General features: G+C 55.0%; 2 protein-coding genes across 7 annotated transcripts in view; one reads left to right on the forward strand and one right to left on the reverse strand.

The window, feature by feature from the left end:
• TXNRD2 (thioredoxin reductase 2) overlaps positions 1 to 11,427 on the reverse strand; it is a 56,074-nt gene extending 44,647 nt beyond the window's left edge. The window contains exons 1-2 of the mRNA XM_058532168.1: positions 11,337 to 11,427; positions 7,721 to 7,789 (exon numbers count right to left, since the gene is read on the reverse strand). Of these exons, the coding sequence (XP_058388151.1) occupies positions 7,721 to 7,789; positions 11,337 to 11,427 (160 nt within the window). The remainder of the gene's footprint in view (positions 1 to 7,720; positions 7,790 to 11,336) is intronic.
• A 6-nt stretch (positions 11,428 to 11,433) lies between these two features.
• Positions 11,434 to 20,554, forward strand: LOC131398532 (catechol O-methyltransferase). 6 transcript variants are annotated; one of them, XM_058532169.1, is made up of 6 exons: positions 11,440 to 11,516; positions 15,029 to 15,113; positions 16,365 to 16,644; positions 17,748 to 17,941; positions 18,286 to 18,417; positions 20,110 to 20,554. In XM_058532169.1, the coding sequence occupies exons 2-6, from the start codon at positions 15,066 to 15,068 to the stop codon at positions 20,311 to 20,313; spliced, it is 858 nt and encodes a 285-aa protein (XP_058388152.1). In that variant the 5' UTR covers positions 11,440 to 11,516; positions 15,029 to 15,065; the 3' UTR covers positions 20,314 to 20,554. The 6 variants fall into 6 exon arrangements, with proteins under 6 accessions (XP_058388157.1, XP_058388152.1, XP_058388156.1 ...); XM_058532173.1 differs by lacking the exon at positions 11,440 to 11,516 and adding an exon at positions 15,259 to 15,374 and having other exon boundaries at positions 15,482 to 16,644; XM_058532172.1 differs by lacking the exon at positions 11,440 to 11,516 and adding an exon at positions 15,231 to 15,374 and having other exon boundaries at positions 15,038 to 15,113; positions 15,482 to 16,644.
• Positions 20,555 to 21,157: the final 603 nt, after the last annotated feature.

Consider the following 21,157-nt stretch of genomic DNA (forward strand, 5'->3'; position numbering starts at 1 on the left):
TCTCTTCAATAAATGGTGTTGGGAAAACTGGACAGCCACATGCAAAAGAATGAAAGTAGATCACTATCTTTCACCATACACAAAAATTAACTCAAAATGGATCAAAGACTTGAAGGTCAGACCTGAAACTATAAAACTCCTAGAAGAAAATATAGGCAATACGCTCTTCGACATCAGTCTTAGAAGAATCTTTTTGAATACTATGTCTGCTCGGACAAGCTAAACAAAAGAAAAAATAAACGAGTGGGAATTCATCAGACTAAAGAGCTTCTGAAGGCAAAGGAAACCCAGACCAAAACAAAAAGACAACCCACCAACTGAGAGAAAATATTTGCAAATCATATATCTGACAAGGCGTTAATCTCCATAATATACAAAGAACTCACACAACTGAACAACAAAAAAACAAACAACCTGATCAAAAAATGGGCAAAGGATACGAACAGACATTTTTCCAAAGAAGATATACAAATGGCCAACAGGCACACGAAAAGATGTTCAACATCACTAATCATCACGGAAATGCAAATCAAAATTACACTAAGGTATCACCTTACACCCATTAGAATGGCTATAATCACCAAGACAAAAAATAATAAATGTTAGAGAGGATGTAGAGAAAGGGGAACCCTCATACACTGCTGGTGGGATTGCAAACTGGTGCAGCCACTATGGAAAGCAGTATGGAGATTTCTCAAAAAACTAAAAATAGAAATACCATACAATCCAGCTATCCCACCACTGGGTATATATCCAGAGACCTTGAAATTAACAATTCAAAGAGACTTGTGCACCCCTTTGTTCATTGCAGCATCATTCACTATAGCCAAGAAGTGGAAGCAACCCAAGTGTCCATTGACAGATGACTGGATAAAGAAGATGTGGTATATATATACAACGGAATACTACTCAGCCATAAAAAAAGAGAAAATCATCCCATTCACAACAACATGGATGGACCTGGAGGGTACTTTGTTAAGCAAAATAAGCTAGCTGGAGAAAGACAAACACCAGATGATTTCACTCATACGTGGAAGATAAACTAACACACAGACAGAGAGAACAGATTAGTGGTTACCAGAGGGAAAGGGGTTGGGGGGTGGGTGCAAGGGGTGAAGGGGTGCATTTATATGGTGACTGACAAACAATAATGTATGACTGAAATTTCACTGTTGTAAATTATTATGACCTCAATAAAAAATAATAATAATAAATTTAAAAAAAACCATTTTGCTCGACTGATTAATGATGGGATTGCAGTGCTTGATTTAAAAGTTCCAGCCAAGAGGACTCTGCAGACATGCCAACGTCCAGCTCCCACGACTGACCCTGATGGAGCAACAGGGACCAGGTTTACCCTTCCACTGGAAACAACCAAAAAATAAATGAAATACACGAAACAATGGGTTTCAAGACACTGGACATTAGAAGACAAAGGACAGCGATCTCTGAGAGACAGGAAAGGAATGAAGCAGGCCCCAAGACTAGAGAGAGTCCAGGACACGGCACAGGGAGGGGTCCGGGCAGAGTCCAGCAGACTTACTGCCTTGGAGAGGGGCTGAGAGTCTGGGGAGACTGAGGCAGCCAGCATTTCTGGGACAGAGGACTAGAGAGGAGAGAGCTGCTCAGAGAACCCTGGACATCTGATCAGTGCATGTGCGCGAGGAAACTACCCAAGGCCAGGAAAGAAGCATCCAGAAGGATTAGAGGAGACAGTGCCCACACGGGGCCAGGAATAGTGCCTGTTCCCAGAAGCCAGGCTGGAGAAAACACATCATTCCTGGGGGGTTAGGTAAGTATTGAGGAAGGTCAGGCCCCAGTAATTAAGAATAAATATCCTTAGACTGGCCACAGCTCCAGACCTGCCTAACAAATCTTAAGAAGACGACGTAAAAGGATCAAACTGTCTCTTACCTGTTGTCTTGACATGAGTACAGCCATGTCTGGCCGCTCCATTGACCTACAGCCACCAGCACAAAGAGAAATACAAAGCTGCTTTCTGTGTGGTGGGAACCGGCCTTTTCCCGGGAACTGGCCTTTCTCCCACGGAGAGAGTTGCAAGTTGTAACATTTCAAGGCTCTTGGAGCGTCATAGCACAGGATGGACTGGCCATCTGTGCCGGGCTAAGACGATAACCAAAGAGAGCAATGCACGTACACAACTAGTGGGCTGGGACGTTAGCCAAGGGGCTCAGTGCGCGTACGCCACTGATAACCATTTTGTGCATGGAAACACTAAATGCTTGCTCTGCAAACTCTGTAATTGCTTACTCTGAAAATTACTGATGGTATAAAAACTGCTGGAAACTGAGACCTGATGAGAGTTCCACCTGTGGAAGGGACGCCTTGCCCAGGACGAGTGATCCTTGCCCAGCCGCGTCGATTGACAGGGCTCTCCCGGCAGTGGGGCGTGGATGTCGTGAGTAACTGATTTGATGTGAAGTAATTGATTTGATGTGTAGTAAGTGATTTGATGTGTTCTCTTTTCGGTCAACCTGGTGTTTCTCTTTCCGGTTGATTTGTGTCATTTCTCTTCAGCCGATGTGGGTGTTTTCCCTTTCCAGTCGGGCTGATGTTTTTCCCTCTTAATATTTGACCTATTTGGATCTGCTTGCAGACTGTCGCCTTTACTATCCTCTATATAATAAAATATACCTTCAGTCCATTTGTTTGGAGTGGAAAGTGTCTTTTACGTCTCCGATCGAATCCCCGAACCTCTCATAACACCTGTACCCCAGAACATGCTCACAAATACTTCTAGTAATATAAAAATATCCAGAACCCAACAAGGTACGTTCAAAGTGTCTGGCCTTCAGTCAAATATTACCAGGCATGCAAAGAAACAGGAAAATACAAGCCATAAAGAGAAAAATAATCAGTCAAAGGAAACTGACCAAGAACTGACACAGATGTCAGAATTAGCAGAAAAGAAAGTAAAACAGGTATTACAACTGTATTCCATATGTTCAAAAGTTAAGTAGCAACACAGAAGATACAAAAAACAACCCAAGTCAAATTTGCAGAGATGAAAATTACAAGAGATGAAAAATACACTGAGTGGGATAGATGGTGGATTAGGCACTGCAGAATCTTTTATTAGTGAACTTGAAAACATAGGAATAGAAACTATCCAAAATGAAGCGGATGGGCTTTAGGGGCTTTGGGGGAAAAATAAATTAATTAAAAAAAAAAAAAATGAAGAGAGCACTAATCAGCTGTGGGGCAACTTCAAGCAGCCTAATATATGTGTAATTAAAGTCTCCAAAAGTGAAAGAGAGAGGGAAGGACAGGAAAACTATTTGAAGAAATAATGGTTGAAAATGCTCACAACTTGACAAAAACTATAAATCCACAGACTCAGGAAGCTCAGTGAACTCTAGCAGAAAAGCAATTGAGAACTATACCAAGCCACATCACCTTTAAATTGCTCAAAACCAATGAAAAGAGAAAATCCTAAAAACAACCAGAGAGGGCCGGCCCCGTGGCTTAGCGGTTAAGTGCGCGCGCTCCGCTGCTGGCGGCCCGGGTTCGGATCCCGGGCGCGCACCGACGCACCGCTTCTCCGGCCATGCTGAGGCCGCGTCCCACATACAGCAACTAGAAGAATGTGCAGCTATGACATACCACTATCTACTGGGGCTTTGGGGAAAAAAATAAATAAATAAATAAAATTATAAAAAAAAAAAAAAACAACTAGAGAAAACAAGACACACAATGGAGGAACAGAGACAAAGACGGCAGCAGATTTCTCATCAGAAACAGAAGACGGAGGGGCAATGTTTGTAAAGTACTCAAAGGAAAAACTGTCTGCTTTGAATTCTATATCCAGAGAAAATATGTGAAAAATAAAGATGCCTTCAGACATACAAAAGCTGAAAGAATTCATTACCACCGAACCAGATGACAAGAAATGTTCATGGATGTCCTTAGGGTAGAAGAAAAATGAGCCATATGGAAGCTCCGATCTACACAAAGGGACGAAGAGCACCAGAAATGGGGACTGCGTGGGCGGAGCTGTAAGATTTCTTTATCATCATTTAAATCTCTTTAGAAGGTAACTGTTTAAACAAAAATAATAACAACGTGTGTGGGGCTTATAACACGTAAAAGCAAAACGTATGACGACCGGGAACAAAGGCTGGGAGGGAGGAATGGAAGCGTGCCAGCATAAGCTTTTGTCCTACACACGAAGATCCCTTGAAGGAAGACTGTGACGAGGTAAAGGTGTCTCCTGGCAACGCTACGGTGACAACCTCACACCATATTTGTATATTAACTCAAAATGGACCAAAGACCTAAGTGTAAGAGCTGAAACTGTAAAACTCTTAGAAGAAAACATAGGCATAAATCTTTGTGACCTTCGTTAGGCAACTGTTTCTCAGATATGACATCAAAAGCATAAGCAACAAATGAAACAATAGATAAACTGGACTTCATCAAAATTAAACTTTTGTGCTACAAAGGACACCATTAAGAAAGTGAAAAGATAATCCACAGAATGGGAGAAAGTATCTGATAAGGGTCTAGTATCCAGATTATATATATATATCTAAAAAACGAAGTAATAAAAAGACAAATAACCCAATTTAAAAATGGACAAAGGTTCTCAATAGACATTTCTCCACAGATGTGCAAATAGCCAATAAGCGCAAGAAAAGATGCTCCATGTCATCAATCATGAGGGAAATGCAAATCAACCACCTGACACCTACTTAGGATGGCTATAATAAGAAAGACAGATAAGCGCTGGCGAGGATGTGCAGAAATGGGAACCCTCATACACTGCGAGTGGGAATACAAAATGGTGCAGCCATTCGTATTCTTTGCAGACTTTGGAAAACAGTCTGGCAGTTCCTCAAAAGGTTAAACACTGAGTTACCATACTACCCAGCGACTTCAGTCCCAGGTATCTATGCAACAGAAATGAGAACATATGTCCACACAAAAATTTGTACATGAATGGTCATAGCAGCATCATTCACAACAGCCAAAAAGTGGAAACAACCCAAATGTCCATCAATGGACAAGTGGATAAACAAAATGTGGTATATCTAGTCAATGGAATACTATCCAGCCATAAAAAGGAAGGAAGTTCTAATACATGCTATATCACGGACGAACGCTGAAAACATCATGCTGAGTGAAAGACGCAATGACAAAAGACCACATGTTTACGTGAAATGTCCAGAATAGGCAAATCCACAGAGAGAAAGCGGATTAGTGGTGGCCAGAGGCCGAGAAGTAGAGGGAATGGGGAGGGACCATTCCCGGGTACAGAGTATTTTTTGAGGGTGATGAGAATGTTCTAAAATGGATTGTGGTGGTGGTTGCACAACACTGTGGAAATACTAAAAACCACTGACTCACTTTAAATGAGAGAATTGCATGGTACGTGACTTAGATCTCAATTAAGCTGTCATAAAAAATATGAAACACTTAGGGATAATCTGAAAAAATATGTGAAAGACTTGTACATTGAAAACTACAAAATATTGCTGAAAAGAAATGAAAAAGTACCTAAATAAAAGATATACAACATGACCCAGCTCTTCCACTCTTAGGCATTTACCACAGAGAATTTAAAACACACGTCCACACAAAGACTCACACACAAATGCTCATAGCAGCACTGTTCACAACTGCCAAAAACCACAAACAACCCAAATGTTCATCTCCAAACAAAATGTGGCACCTACACACTATGGAATGCTAACCAGCGATAAAAACAGATGAATCCTGGACACACACAGCACCGGAGGTGAATCTCAGAATGATTACGTATGTGAGAGAAGTCAGAAAAGTAAGAATACATACAGCGTGATTCCATTTATACAACACTTTAGAAAATGCAAACTAATCCACACTGAGAAAGCAGGTCACTAGCTACCTGGGGGTGCAGCAGGGAGGCAGGAGCAGGAAGGGATTCTCAAGGTTTGAGGAAACTTTGGGGGTTGTTATGGGCTGAATTGTGTCCCCCCAAGTTCATATGTTGAAGCTCTAACCCCCAGAACCTTAGAATGTGACCTTATTTGAAGACAGGGTCTTTACAGAGGTAATCAAGTTAAAATGAGGTCATGGGGTGGGCTCTAACCCCACTGGGCTGGTTCTTGATAAGAAGAGATGAGGACCCAGACACAGTGGGACAGCCACGTAAGGACACAGGGAGACATCTGCTGTCTACACACCAATGAGAGAGACCTCAGGAGAAACCAACCCTGCCAGCTTCTCGATCTTGGACTTCCAGTCTGCAGAACTTGAGGAAATAAATTCCATTGTCTCTACCGCCCAGGCTGTGGCATTGTCCCGGCTGCCCGAGCACACTACCGCAGCGGTGCTGGAAGCCCCCACTCTCTACATTATGGTACTGGTTTCACAGGTGTGCACATATGTCAAGCCTCATCACATCGTCCACTCTCAATAGGAGCAGTTTATTGTATGTCAATTACATCTCAATAAAGCTGTGAAAAAGCACAATCGTACACAGGGAGAAATGCCACTGTTTCGAAACGTGAAGACAGACCCCGGAACTGCTGCGGGTTAACTGAGACGTTTGTCTAGAGACATGACACTGGAGTGGCCACAAGGTCCAGGGTTTTTTCCTGTTATGAGGGACACCACCAAGGCAGGTGGCTGTCTGTGCAGGCCCTTTCCTGGGCTGGCTCTGTGGTCCAATGGGGTGAGGACCTCGGGTCCCTCTGTACTCCCCTAGATCAGCCGGAAGACTTCCCAACCACAGGCTACCAGCCTCGCCCTGCCCCTTGGAGCCACAGCAGTGGACAGTGAATCTCCTTTACGCCCTCTTCACTCTCCAACCCACTGTCTGATGTCAGAGAGCCAATTTCCCAGCCCGCGTGCCTGCTCAACGCCCTCTCGCTTTGGGCCCATTTATCTCCCATCGCCTCATCCTCCCCTCACGCACATCTGCCTCCTTATCGTTGAGGCAGGCGGCAGACGGCCCGCACGCCTACAGTAGAGCGCAGACTCCCGGGGAAACAGTGGCCTCTGCTCCCACCCAGATTAGCGGCAAACCACAACATGGTGGCTCTGGAGGCCTCTGGGTCCAGTTCCCTCCATTAGACATATCTTTACAGAGCGCCCCTGCGTGCCCGGCGCCCGAGAAGAGCAAGCCATAGCCAGCAGAACAAAATGGGATCTCTGCGGGACAGTGCCAGGGCTAAGAGCAAGGCCAGCGGGGCCGGTGATGGGGACCTGATGTGCAGGAGGGTGCAATTCTAGGTAGGGCCGTGTCAGTAGCCACGAATGAAGGGAGGTGAGTGAGTCCCCCAGCTATCTGGGCAGGCTGACAGCAAGTGAGGTGCAAGGCCAGATGGCCCTTGGGAAGCATGTGAACATCAGTCAGCGAGGAGGCCAGGGGCTGGAGCAGGTGAGCGAGGACCCAGGTGCGGGAGACATGGCCGATGGGTGGGGCGGATCCTGTGATGCCTGGAGCTGGAGCTCAGACTTGGGGCGCCACCCTGGCTGCTGTGTGCCGCACAGACAGCTGGGGCACAGGGCACAGCACCGAGCCTGCTGGGGTGACCCTGGCAGGGTGATAGGGCCGTGGAGAACGGCAGGTCAGCTGCAGAGACAATGCATTCTGCTCATGGCCACACAGGGTGCATCCCCATCCAGCCCCAGAGAACAATACTGCCCTCTCCAGGGCTCCGGGAAGCTCAGAGGGCCTGCCACACTGGCAGGACACAGGACACAGAACACGTACCTTCCTTAGCACAGGCCAGGCCGCCGGATCCCCCGCCAATCACCAGGAGATCGTAGTCCTGCCGCCCTGCTGGGGTAAGAAGTGAGAGGTGAGAAGGAAGGGCCAGACCAAGTCTGGGGCACAGAGCCCGGAAGGTGCTACACCATCTCCAAAGGGCAAGCGGCTCTGTCCGGCTCAATGTGGTACAGAATCTGTTTTACCGGATCAGAGCCCCCCCACCATGGCGGTCTGCGGTGGTAACGGGTCACACGCTAGGGCAGCAGGCGATGACTGCATACGTGTCATCTGCACGAGTCCTGAGACAAGGCAATGCCAGTGACAGACAGCACGTCATCAAGAAGGTAAGTGAACCGGCAAGACTGCTCCGAACTCAAACTTCACCCAACATTCTGAGCCAGACATAGGATTAAACATTTTTCTTGAGTCCATTTGTCTTTCCACCGTAAAGGTCACCTTTTGTTACAAGTAAGGAAGATAAAGAGCAGCCCCACATCGGGCAGCACAGCCAGGCCTTGGAGTGCCTGGGGCACGGCGGGGGCCGGGAGGGAAGTGACTCCGAGGCAACAAGAGCTGCAGGCCCGGGTCCTCCCTGAAATGTCTTTTGGGCTCACCATCTGCCACCTCAGAGGCAGCCGCATCCTCCACTCCCGCGCACCACACAGAGGCTGCTCATATCTTTCGTACCTGCAGAAGGCATCTTCTGTCTCTCTTCTGCAAACTACTGACATGGAAGGCAGGCAAGAGACAGCCGAAAAGGGGGGACAGTGAGCAAGTGCGCAAGGAGGTAGGTGAGGACAGGTGTGTCCCTGGGTATGGCGAGCCTGTGAGAGCTCTGACCCAGGGCCCGAGTTGGGGACACCCAGTGCCAGGCACCAGCCCACTCCCTATGGAAGAAGGAGGAAATAATAGAAAATTATCAGTATGTGGGAAGGGAGAGGAGGGCACGGATTGCTGCCAGGGCATCGAGAGCTGGCCACTGCTCCTGGGCAAAGCCAAGGGTCCCGTGATCAAAGGGGTCTGCCCCCCACAGCCAGCGCGTCCGCCCTCACACCAGCATGGGAGCCTGGGGCCTGCCAGGGACAAGGCTGCACCCATCTTTGCAACCACCTCAACCTTCCTGGCAGGCAAGGCAGTGGGAACATGCCCGGAGTCCTGCACCCCTGAAGGACCCCAGTTCCCTAGATGCCCCACAGACCAGGGTCCGGAGCCTGTGCTCCTGTAGGGAACAGGAGCTCCAGCCTAGAGGAGGCTCTGGCTTGCAGCTGAGGAAGCCTGCTGTGGAGCTAGTGCCCAGAGCGGCGTCCAGGTGCTTGGCCTGTGGCCTACAGCCAGCCTGCCCTGTGGAGACGCTCAGCCTCACCCACCCCGCAGCTGGGCCCACCCCAGGCTCCATCCAGCAGGAGGCATCTGAGGGCACCCAAGATGTGTGTACAGGCACACATGATCTAACGGAGCCACAATTCAGCTCAAGCAGCCAGTCCAAAGTGGACCCAATCCCAAATTCAACTCAAAGACTTCTGAAGAGGACTAAACTGTTGACAGTTATTCTGACGGCTGTGATATGAGCCCAGGGAACTGAAGACCGACTGCTGGTTGGAGAGAAGCTGCCGCTGGGCCCTGAGGAGCACAAGCCCGCTGGGCAGGGCTGCGTCTCTCTCCTCTCTGTGTGTGTGGGGGGCCCAGGAGAATGCCCCTACCGTCCATTACAGGTGCCTGTCCTTCCTGCAGCCACAGCAGGGTCCCCGCTGGGTCTCCCTGCCCTGCAGCCCCGCACTGTGCCCCCTCTGTCTGCTCTCAGGCAGAGGGCAGGACGAGTGGCTGGCCATGTGAATCGTGGGTCTATCTTTGGCAGCGTGCTCTCTCCACCCACCGTGCACGCCCAGGAGCCCTCTGGTCTGATAAGCACTTGGGAGAGGCCAGCAGTGGAGTCTTCTGTAAGTGTAGGAAATCTGCCTTTAAGCACGTGGGAGCATTTGGGTAGCCTGCTGAGGAAGAAGGACCCCAAGGTGGGCAGGGTGGGCACTGCTCAGAGGGGGTTCCCTGGGGACGCACCTGGGCACTCTGGTGCCCTGGGGTGCCTCACAGCCTCGCCTTCCCCACCTGAGCCAGGCAGGCCCTCCCCACCTGCAGAGCTCAGCCAGAAAGTTCTGTCTCTTCTGTGTTCTGAGCCCCTGTCCTTTAATTTTCTCTCCTCTCTGAACCCGGGGCCCGGAACAGGGCCAGCAAAGAGCAGAGCCCAGTGAGCGTGGCGAGGCTGAGTGAACGGTGCACTGCTCCGGGAGGGCAAGCGGAGGCTCCCCTGTGCGGCCACAGACACGCCGGCCACCTCGAGGAGCCCCCGTGCGGCTGCCCTCCCTGTCGCACGTGCTTTCCTGGCAGAAGGTGTTAGGGAACAGGTGACACCAGCAAGACTGTCATTCTAGTTCCTGTTCAGGGGCTGCATTGGCCACCCCCCAAGCCTGGGACAGGGCAGGCGGTTTCCTGTTCTCAGAGAAGCTGCGAGGCTGAAGTGGAAGAACAGGCTCCAAATCGGCCCAGGGTGTCCTTGTTGGGGGTTGGCACCATCACCCTCTCAGCTCCTTGTCAGGCAGCTAAGCCCTAGAACTGGGGCCCTCCCTCTCCTGTTTGTGGATCTTTTACTTGCGCCAGGTGGGGTGAGGCCTCCACTGCACAGGTGCCTTTAATCCTCATGAATGTCCCACCTCACATATGTAACAAGGAGGCTCTGAAAGATGGGGGTGCCCTGGCCAGGGCCCCAGGGGTCAGCAAAGCCACCCTAAGAGCAGACCTATGTCCCCACATCACGAGCTGTTGACCACCTCCCAGGACTGTGCACGGCCACACAACCTACTTAGTTCCCAAAGGTCACCACAGTGCAGAGCATTGCACACTTAGGCACGCAGTCAGCCCTCGTTGTTCAGTCCACCGATGTCCAAGGGTCTGGCCAGTCTTTCTCCCGCGGCCGCCATCTCTGTGAAGGAGCCCTCACCCCGGCCTTGCTCAGGTCCCTCAAGACTCACTCTGTGTGGGGAATGGTGCAAGGGAAGGATCTGGAGGTCCATCACTGAGCAGGTATGTGGTGGGGAACTCGTCATCACGCGTGGTCCTGGTCATGCTGCCATGGCAGATGTGGTGGCACTGTAGCCAGCTCCGGGGGAGCCTGTCCTGCTGGGTTGGGCGCCAACCATCCTGTGTGTCCCCGCGCCCAGCCCTTGCTCCGGACCCCTGGTGGCACCTGGTGCTATGGTTACGTGATTATTGTCCTGGTTTGGTCAGTGTCCCTTGGAGGCTCCAGGAGGATGAGCCGCAGATCCTCCCCTCCCCCAGGGCACCCGCAGAGTGGTGTTCAGAGACTCTGGTGCCCTAGCGTCCCCTCACTGATTCTCTGCGTGTGCATGTACTGAGCACCTGCTGTGTGGCCACTAGGGTCTTGGGCAGGAGGTGGTCAGGTCTGGCCAGCGGGCTGTGCAAGAGATGGTGCCTGGTAGCCTCAGGAGCGGAGCCACCACCATCGCCGTCAGAATATAGTTAATACTGGGCTGGAGGGGCCGAGCACAGGACACTCTACCCAGCAGGACACCCCCAGGGGACACCCCCGCCCCGGGCCCCGCCCTACCTGCCGCGCCCCGCACCCCGCCCGCCACGGCCCGCGTCGGCCACCGGAAGCGCGCGCCGGGTCCCCGCAGCGCCGCCGCCATCGCCGCCATCGCTGCCGTCCCGCGGGGCCTCCCGGCGTCCGGGGCTGCCCGCCGCGCTGCCTGCTCCGGCCGCAGTCGGGACGGCGGCCCGGAGCGAGGTGAGTGCGCCGGGCGGGCGGGGCTGGACCGGGGAGGGTGGCACTTGGGGCGGGGGATCCGACCTGGAGTGAAGAATTCGGAAGGGGGTGGGGATTCGGACCGGGATGAGGGGATCCGACCTGGAGCGGGGGCTCCGACCTCGGCTGGGGAGTGAGGAGTTTGGACGGAGGTGAGGGGACCCCACCTGGGGCGGGGATCTGCGGACCCGGGGTGGGGGATCTGATCTAGGGCGGGGGATCTGGGGATCTGCCCTGGGGTAAGGAGCTCCGATAGGGTGGGAAATTGGCGTGGGGGGAGGTTCCGACCTGGGGCGGGGGTCTCCGGACAGGGCCTGGGGGGGGGCACTAGACTGGGTCGAGGGAGTGGGAGGTCTGTGCTGGAGTGGGAAGATCCGACTTGGGGGTAGGGGTCAACACCGGATGGGGGAGCCGGCATCCCGTGGGGATCCAGACCCCGACGTTGGGGGTCTGTCCCTTGGGAGGGTCACATTGGTCTTTTGCTGGGATCAGCTCCTGGGAGTGGCAGAATTGTGGGGCCTGGGGGAGGGGCGCAGTGATCTCCCCAACTGGTTCCCTCTTGGAGTCTTTGGGGTACCCCCAGGCCTTTCCTCTCGGGGGAACAGCGGCCCCATCGGGAAGGGGATGACCGGAGCCCAAGACCCCACAGGACTGGGTCTGGGTGGTGTGGCCTCATGCCCAGTGAGAATGTAGGCAAAGAGGAAGTCACCCCAGGCCTGCCCTGCTGACAGATCAGTCTTTCAGGTTTTTCCCACCAGGGACTTTTGAGTCCTTTGCCTGAGACTGAGCTTCCCTGAGTGGCTGCTGCCTCCCAACTCCTAGAGGGGCTCTGAGGGCCACTGCAGGGCCGGTGAGGAGAGCAGGGTCGCAGGCAAACACGGCGGGACACTAGCTAGGGTGGTAAGGACAGATTTGATTCAGTAACTGCTGGCAGCAGGGGAAAGAGCTGAGCTCCATTCCTGTCAGCTCAGAGGCACCGGGCGTTTTAAAGGGAGGACTGGGGAGTAGGCAGGGGGAACAGGGGGCTTGAGAAGGTCTGGAAAGGAAAATTGCAAAAAGCAGAAGCAGGGTGTTGGTTCATGTGACACCCATCTGGGTTTGCTGACTGGCGCTTCTGGAAGTTAGGCTCCTCCCTTCCCACAGAGGCTGGGAGACGGGGTCCTGTCCTCAGGTGTTAGCTGGAGCAGTCACTTCTGTCAGTCTAGAGTTTTCTCAGATGGGCGCCTTAAGGGGCCAGGGGTCATCCTAGGGATGTGGCCTTCAGCTGTTGGACACCATGTGAGTGTTTGTTCGAGTCCTTATAAGACAGGGTTGAGGCCTAGTTGAGAAGAAGGCTCTGAGGAGCCTGGTTGGGGTCTGGTCAGGGAGCGATCTTGGTCAGGTCCCCCTCTTGCTTGATTAAAATCAAAGTTATCATTGGTACAGTCATAAACATCTAATAGATGTGTTAGCTTATTTGACTAGTGAACCAAGTAGAATAGAAATGTATGTTTGCATTATACTAGTTAATGTCGACAGCTCTGAAGATATACCTGTTTTATTAAAACAACAATATTATGCTAGTCTTATTTACTACAGATTGGCCCAAATTACGTGAACTTGAAAACAGTTGAGTTGGTTCTTATATTTCTGGGAGTTTTAGGGATTTATATAAGCGCTTATTTCTCTCTAAGCCAGTTAGGATAAAACTCCTTTAAGGGATTTTATAAATTAATTTGGTAATACAATCTGGAGGTAGGGAAATATCATGTATATAACATATATGCTTACGTAAACATACAGACACATGCAAGTAGAGGTCTGATGCTTTTCACTTAAAAATTTAGCCATGCGTCACACATAAATACAATTATAGAAAACTCGCTAGTTTGTATGAGATGTGGACCTTGTCTTTGCTCCATTTTATATTTTTATTTGAATTGTGTTTCTGACGGATGGAGCAGGTTAGCTCAACATGAGGGCTTACAGCTTTCCACCTGTAATTGTGGAGGAGACCTTTAAGATTTTTGTGCCCTGATATATAATCTTATGGAGGCGGTGGACTGAAGAAATGTCTGTTTCCGATTCACTTTTGTTTTCTTTCTCAGCCTCAGGTGGTTGCTTTTGGGGGGGTCCCTGTAAGCTTTGCGAGCACCCGATGGGGCAGGGGGCCCAAAGCTCCAGTGACTTTGGGAGCTGAGGGGCTGGCGGGAAGGGAATGTGTGGCAGGGTGGCCAGAGGGGTGGGGAGCAGGGAGCTTGAGGGGGACACATCAGAGGCTGCGCTGGGGCTGGAGGGAGGATGGGAGGTGGTAGAGGAGGAGGAGGAGCAGAGGTGATGAAAGGAGAGGTCTCAGGAGCCACTTCGGGGAGAGCTTCAGTTTCCCAAAGAACCACTGCAGTTCCCAATTATCCTTAGTAAAGTCATGCCGACCGGAAAGGGGGGGACAGAGTTAGCACCATGGTGGCACATACTCAGCAGGGGTGCAAGAAGAGCATGGTGGGCGAGCCAGGAGCATCGCACTCACCGTGTGTGGCGGGGCCCCCGGCCGCCCCGGCTGGAGCCGCCCTGCCCCTCCAAGCGTGCCACCTCCTGACGGGACAAGGAGAGGGGCTTCGTCGCGCGCAGCGCTGGCCCTCCCTCCGTGCCGTGGCCCTGCTGACTACGCCCTCCGTCATTCCGGAGGGACACGGTGCCGGGCAAAGTGAAGGACAGGCAGACCTAGAGAAGAGCGATTTGAAAGCCAATTCTTATGGAGCTCACCATATGGGGATGGGAACTGATAGTTCACGACTCCAAGGCCCACCTAGTAATGTGCCCTGTAAGCGGAATATTCCATGTTGTTTTTGAGATTCGTTTCCAACATTTACTAGGTTTTTTAAAAATACCGAGAATGAACAAAGGGGACCACCACCCCACCTCCCAAACGCCACTGCTAGTGATAATAGTAAGGAAGTAAAGCAACACAGGTGTGTCCTCAGGACGTGTAACACGCAGACGGGAGCACGGTGGAAGTTTCCGGTCACTTGCCCCGTCTTGTGTCCCTAGAAGAGAGACGCTCTGTCCTTAGCCACCGAAAGGGCCCCCTCCTCGTGTTTCCCCTCCCCACCTCCTGGGTCGTGGTGCGTCCTGCCCCGTGGCGGCCCTTTCCCAGCAAGGACCTGGGGCTCGCTCCGGCAGCAGGACTGCTGCATGCCGGCCCTCCAGAAAGGCCGTAGGCTCACGCTCCCTCACGGTGGTGGGGCCCGGGGCCCAGCCAGGCAGGGCGCCCCGTGCGGGCGACCAAGGCCTGCATCCGGTTTCCCGTGCCTGGCGGGGCCTCTGGCCTCCTTCTGTGAGCTGCGTAGTTGCCGCCGTGGCCCGTTTTTCTCTTGGATCCCCTTTGTCTCGTTGACTTCCATGTGCTCTTTGTAACTCGCCATTGGTCTTACGTGTCACTTCCAAATTTATAATTGCTCTTCTGGGAAATATGGCTTGAGCAGAGTGGTTCATTCATCTCTCCTGCTTCTCCTAAGGCACGGGTGCACGTGTGTCAGGAGGGCAGCACAGACGATGAGCAGAGAGACCGTTCCCGGTGTCCCGGGCTGGGGGACACTCGAGGTGATGTGTCACCGGCTTTTCGTGGCCTTCCGAGCTCTCCTCCCGGGAGGGAAAGGTGGAGGACGAGGCTGGCCTCCGGGGAGGGAGCCCGGATATCTGGACCCTGGTCATTTTCAGGTTATGGTTTCTGTTCATGGTTAACTAGAGGCAAGAGAACTCCGCACAAATTCTATCAGCTTTGCTGCTGAGCTCAGAGAAGGAGCGTGCAGACCCCACCTGCAGCTCAGAGGGCAGGAGCGGGCTGGGAAAGTCGCTCTGAAGGTAGGGTGGCCCTGGGAGCAGGGAGGGGTGTGGGCCGAGGATTCGGGCCCATAGCCCGTGCAGACTTTGACCTGCTGACACGTGTCCACTCTGCCTTGTGTAAACAGGCGACGTGGCATCTGCCCTGCACTTGGTGAACTCTGCTGTGCTAGCCGGCGTCCCAGGTCTGTGCGGCTCAGCCTTGCCCGTGTCTCAGGGGCCCCGAGTCCAGCCCTCTCTGGCTGCACCCTAGCTACCTGCCTTGGGTGTTGCTTGCCGGGGAGGTCGTGCTGCAGCAGTAGCCGGCTGACGCCAACTGGCGTGTCTCGCTCACTGTGGTGCAGGCGGCAGGGCTTCCCTTTGTTATCGAGGGACAGGTGCTCCACGTGGGGCTGTCCCTGAAGGGAGGGGCGACTTCGTCTGTGACCCATGCGCCTGGCCTGCGGGCCACCTGTGTCCTTACCTGGAAGCTCACTTAAAGGACCTCAGGAGTCTCCCGGACTGTTCTGTGTGAGCGCCCGAGGGAGCTGCACATGGGCCGGGCCTCCCCCGTGCGGTGCATCCTTGCCCAGGCCAGCTGTGCCCCTCGCTCAGGCAGCGGCTGACCCCCGGCTGTGGGGGAAAGCGCCCAGTGAGGGGTGCTGTGATCTGCACTCCCCCAGGCACACCTGCTCCGTGCACCAGGGCGCGGCCACAGGGGCGGGAAGCTGTTTGTGTGTGGGGCTGCACTCTCCCGGGGCTCACATGAGCTAGGTAACTGGGGCATGTGGCTGGCTTCTTGAACCTTGGGGCCACATCAGCACAAGGGAGGCAGTGGTAGCACCCCCACACTGAGGAGAGGGTGGGTGAGCCAGGAGGGGCAGGTCTGCACTAACACCAGGGGCTTTGAGCCCCTGCACTGGCTGTGGGGCTGCCTGGCCAGCCACCAAGCACTGAAGCCTGGCACCCTGCCCTGGGTTCCCTTCCTCCCCCTCCATCCCCTCCTCCCCGCCCCACCCACCCCTATCTCAGATGCCAGAGGCCACACCCATGCTGTTGGCAGCCTCCTCATTGGGCCTGGCGCTGCTGGCTCTACTGCTCTTCCTGCGACGCTGGGGTTGGTTCCTCCTCTTCTGGAACGAGTTGGTCCTGCAGTCCCTCCACAATTGGCTCACGGGTGACAAGAAGGAACAGCGCATCCTGCGCCATGTGCTGCAGCACGCCGTGGCCGGGGACCCGCAGAGTGTGCTCGACACCATTGACGCCTACTGTTCGCAGAAGGAATGGGCCATGAATGTGGGCGACAAGAAAGGTGGGTGCCCAGCAGCAGGCGATACACACGGGAACAGGCCTCAGGCCGGGCAGCACAGCCCAAAGAGGAGAGGCCTCTTATCGCCCCGTTTCTGGGTGTTGGGGTGGGGGCTCCTCTGGAGGCCTGGAGCCCCAAGTCTCTGGCCCAGCCTCCCTCTCCCCTGCCAGGAGTAAAGCTTGGGCTGAGGCCGCGACACCCACATCATTGTCCCCTTTGGAGGGAGGGACTTTGATAAACTGCCCAGGAGGCCACTGTTCAGAGTCCCCTCTTTGCCACAGACCAACTCAGCCAACACCAGTGGGAGGTGACAGCAGGGGCTCCAAGTATGCCCCGCACTTGTACTCCGTCCGGCAGCCCTGGGTGCTGATGCAGGGCGGGCTCTGGGTGCCCAGGTGTCCCTGTCGGCCATGAGGGTCTGCACAGCTACTGGGACTCTGCCTGGCCCAGGCACTGGCCCTCCCCCAGGGCTGCCTTCTGACCTCTGGACTCCAGCGTGGGGCGTGAGCATGCGCTGTGCTGCTCTCTCTGCAGTCAGGCCCTGGGCACAGACGTGACAGCCACTGTCCAGCCCCCTCAGAGCCTCTGACAGTGTTCGGCTCAAAGGAGCCAGGGAGGCCTGAGTGTAGCTCATGGGGACAGCTCTGGGTTAGAATGAGTTGGGGTCAGCCAGGAATTGTGGAAAAGAGAAAGGGACCAGGGTGTGCAAAGGCGCAGAGGCCGAGGGACTTTGGGAGCTTGGATGGTGCATGCATGGGACCAGGGCCTTGGGGGAGGGCAGGGGTCTGTGGGGAGGGCTACGGGCCATCTGGGGAGGCCTGGGGGCGTCAGGCAAGGCCTGGGGGCCTCAGGGAGGCCTGCAGGTCATCTGGGGAGGGCTCGGGACCTCTGGGGGAGCTGGGAGGCATCCGGGAAGGGCGGAGGACCTCAGAGGAGGGCTGGGGGCGATCGCGGGAGGCCTGGGGCCCTCGGGGCAGTGTTGGGGGCCTGAGGTAGGGCTGGGGGCCAGGCATCGGGAGAGGCTGTTGCTCACTTGGGAGGCGCAGGGCCAGGCCTTGGAGTGGGTCTCCTCCGTTGCCTGCACTCACCCCTCCTGTGCCCCACAGGCCAGTTCCTGGACGCAGTGGTGCGGGAGCAGCGCCCCTCCGTGCTGCTGGAGCTGGGGGCCTATTGCGGCTACTCGGCCGTGCGCATGGCCCGCCTGCTGCCGCCTGGCGCCCGCCTGCTCACCCTGGAGATCAACCCTGACTACGCCGCCATCGCCCAGCAGATTCTGGACTTCTCGGGCCTGCAGGACAGGGTGTGGCACCTGCCCCTAGAAAGACAGGGACACTGGGGCTCCAGGGGCTGGGCACAGGCGGGAGGGAGGGGCCCAGGGCACACCTCTGCACAGTTCAAGGCCACAAGGATCCTGCTGCAGGATCTCGGGGGCTTTCCCGGGACCCGCAGCAGCTCGGTGAGAGCGGTCTCGCTGCCCCGACCCACAAAGCAGGCAACTCTCGAGACTGCCCCCGGAGGAACGGGGGCAGAAGGCGCTTGTCTGCCCAGAACCCCAAAGAGAGCTGTTGGTGGACCCTCGCAGGGGTGCTGGGGGGTGGTCTGTTTTTCCCTGTGGGTGTAGGCCCTGACAGAGCTCCGTTCCAGGTGACCGTTGTCCTCGGGGCCTCCCAGGACATCATCCCCCAGCTGAAGAAGAAATATGACGTGGACACGCTGGACATGGTCTTCCTCGACCACTGGAAGGACCGGTACCTGCCGGACACACTCCTCCTGGAGGTGAGCCGCCCACCCTGGCTGGGTTGGGCCTCGGCGCTGGCTGCAGGGGCAGGGGCCGCCCCGTCGGTGGGTCTCAGCCTCTCTGTGGTGTCTGGGGAGAGGTGGGATCGGTGCTGCCTTCTTCCCCCTTAAGTCTAGCTTCCTCGAGGATGGGTGGGCCCCAGCACCCTCCAAAGGCCACCACAGCTTCTTTCTTCCTTTCGTCCCTTCGTCCCTTTGTTCGTGGTAACCCGTGGGGTTTCGTGTCTGAGGTCTCTCACTCCACCGACTGTCGCATCTGGGGCCAGCGGTGCCTCCTGAGTCCTTCAGCATGGCCCTAGGAGGCTGGAGCCCGCTCCCGACTCACCTTGGGCATTTCCTGCGCCAGACCTAGCTGCCCTCTGGGGCCGGGAATGGGGCTGCTCTCTTCTCCGTCCGTTGGCAAAGATGCTGGGAAGTTCCTTTCTTTTCTCTTCGGGAGAGCAACCGCTCCGTGATTCACAGTGGTCCTTTCTGTTCCAACTCTGGCTCATGGCTGTCCCATGCCTACACACTGACCTCACAGGGGTGTGTTTGCCAGGACACCGGCCAGAGGGCCCTCGGCTTCCCCCGCGAGAGCCCAGACCCCCCCCAGAGACTATCCTCGGGCACCTCCTGGAGGGGGCAGAGTTAGGACCCCACGGGTTTAGGACACTGGGACATGCCCCACGTGGGCCTGCCTGCAGCCTGAGTCACACCTGGGGTCACGTGTTGGATTTGGCTTTCAATGTTTGGGATTGTTATTTTTTTAACTTTCATTCTATGTTTATGTAAAAAAAAGCTCCGTTGTTTAAACTCAAATCTAGGGGATGAGACAACTGGGGGGTCCCTTGCCTGGTCTGCCACGCCCCCACAGGCAAACGTGTCCCCTCACGGTTTCTCTTTCCATGGCTTCCTGTGATCTACGCAGCCCTTCCCCCCCGTTCCGAGAGACTGCCCACCCAGGAGGTCGCTGCCCCTGGCTGTGTCCGGCCACTCCTCCTTCCTTCTGCAGAGCTCAGGCCCTGCCTATGCCAACTAGCTGCCCAGGCCCAGGCCCCGGTGGAGATGGGGCATCTCAAATACCGGAGCGTGGGGATGTCCAGAGCGGACCCCCGAGGGGCAGGCTTGTGGGTCCGGAGGTCTGCCCCTCTGCTATCCCCTGGCCCTGCAGGGTCGCCCTGGTCAGGTGGCAGTAAACCTCCAGGGACGCCGCCAGCAGCCCACGTACGGGCACCAGGCATCTCTCTCACCTGGAGCTGCCACGTGTTCCTGGCACCGGGTGACCCAGGGACGCACTGGCCTTGAGGTGCCATTGTGTGCCGGACCCTGCCCCCATCGTCTCCTCCGCTCATTGTCCAGCTAGCATTTCGTGAGCACCTACTGTGTGCCTGTCACATGCTGTTCTAGGGGCTGGGGAGGCCAGAAGGAACAGAGGAGGAAAAGATCCCTCCTCACAGAGCTGACGGTCTGGAGGGGGAACAAGTGCTCAGCACAGCCCTGTCCTGCAGTGCTCACTGCCAGGGAGGAGATGGAAGGCCGTGGGAGAACCTGGTGACCCCAGGAGCCGGAGTGGGGCTGACTCCGGGGCATGGCACAGGCCAGTGTGTGCAGCCCCCACCTGCCCTCCTGGTTAGGGGCGGGCTCACTGGTCACCCCTGATCCTCACCCCCTTCAACCACCTGTGCCCTGCAGGAGTGTGGCCTGTTACGGAAAGGGACAGTGTTGCTAGCCGACAATGTCATCGTCCCAGGAGCACCGGATTTCCTGGCACATGTGCGCGGGAGCAACCGCTTCCTGTGCACACACTTCTCCTCGTACCTGGAATACTCGCAGTTGGTGTTGGACGGCCTGGAGAAGGCCGTCTACACGGGCCCAGGCAGCCCGGCGCAGCCTTGACCTCCCACCCTGTGCTGGGCTCCTTTGCCAAGCCTGCTTCTGAAGGGCACGATGGCTGCCCTGCTGCCAACCTGCTTTCGCAGTTCTGGAGTCTGTCCTCAACGCAGCACTTGAGGCCTGCGAGGCCAAGGCCTGCCGACACTGACCCTTCCACACAGCCGCGCTGAGCTCTCCCACTGGCTCGCCCCAGTGTAGCGCTCGCCGCACAAAATCACTGCAATAAATCTGCTTCTAAAGACCACATCAGGGCCAGTGGTGCCCGTGACAGTGTCTCTCACCCCCACCAGCGTCCCTTTCTTACAGGGGCGCGTCCTCAGGCAGCGATATATCCAGTAGACACAGGAAGTCGGGGCAAGTCGGGAACATCTGGAAACGCACACAGTCCGTCCTCAAGGCTTGCAGCAATGCCTCAGTGATGGCACTGTGACCCACAGCTCCCACCACACTTCCTACTCCTGAGTTCTTTCACCTGCTTAAGAATGAAATGCAACTTCTTTCCTAAAATCGGCTGTTAATCATCTTACATTCCAGTATCAGGGTTAAACGGTACTAAAATAGAAATTAAAGACTAAATATTTCGCTAGAAGAGATCAACTCGGTGCTGCCTTTCCACCGCTGCGCTGCTCCCTCCTTCCTCTGGTGTCCCAGCTTGGCACCAAACACACGGTGCCCCCGGGACTGGATGTGAATGCTGCGGGCGGTCCCGGGGGCTCCCGGCCCCAGCACTGCTCCTGCAGCCGGGCTGGCCCAGGGCGCCTGTCACATCCCCTGGGGCGCCTGGGCTGGGCTGAGCTCCCACTGGGGGCTGTCCCGCCAGGACCCTGGAACAGGGCAGTTGGCAGCC

The sequence above is a fragment of the Diceros bicornis genome, chromosome 35 (genome assembly GCF_020826845.1).
Source record: "Diceros bicornis minor isolate mBicDic1 chromosome 35, mDicBic1.mat.cur, whole genome shotgun sequence".
Lineage (NCBI taxonomy): Eukaryota > Metazoa > Chordata > Mammalia > Perissodactyla > Rhinocerotidae > Diceros > Diceros bicornis.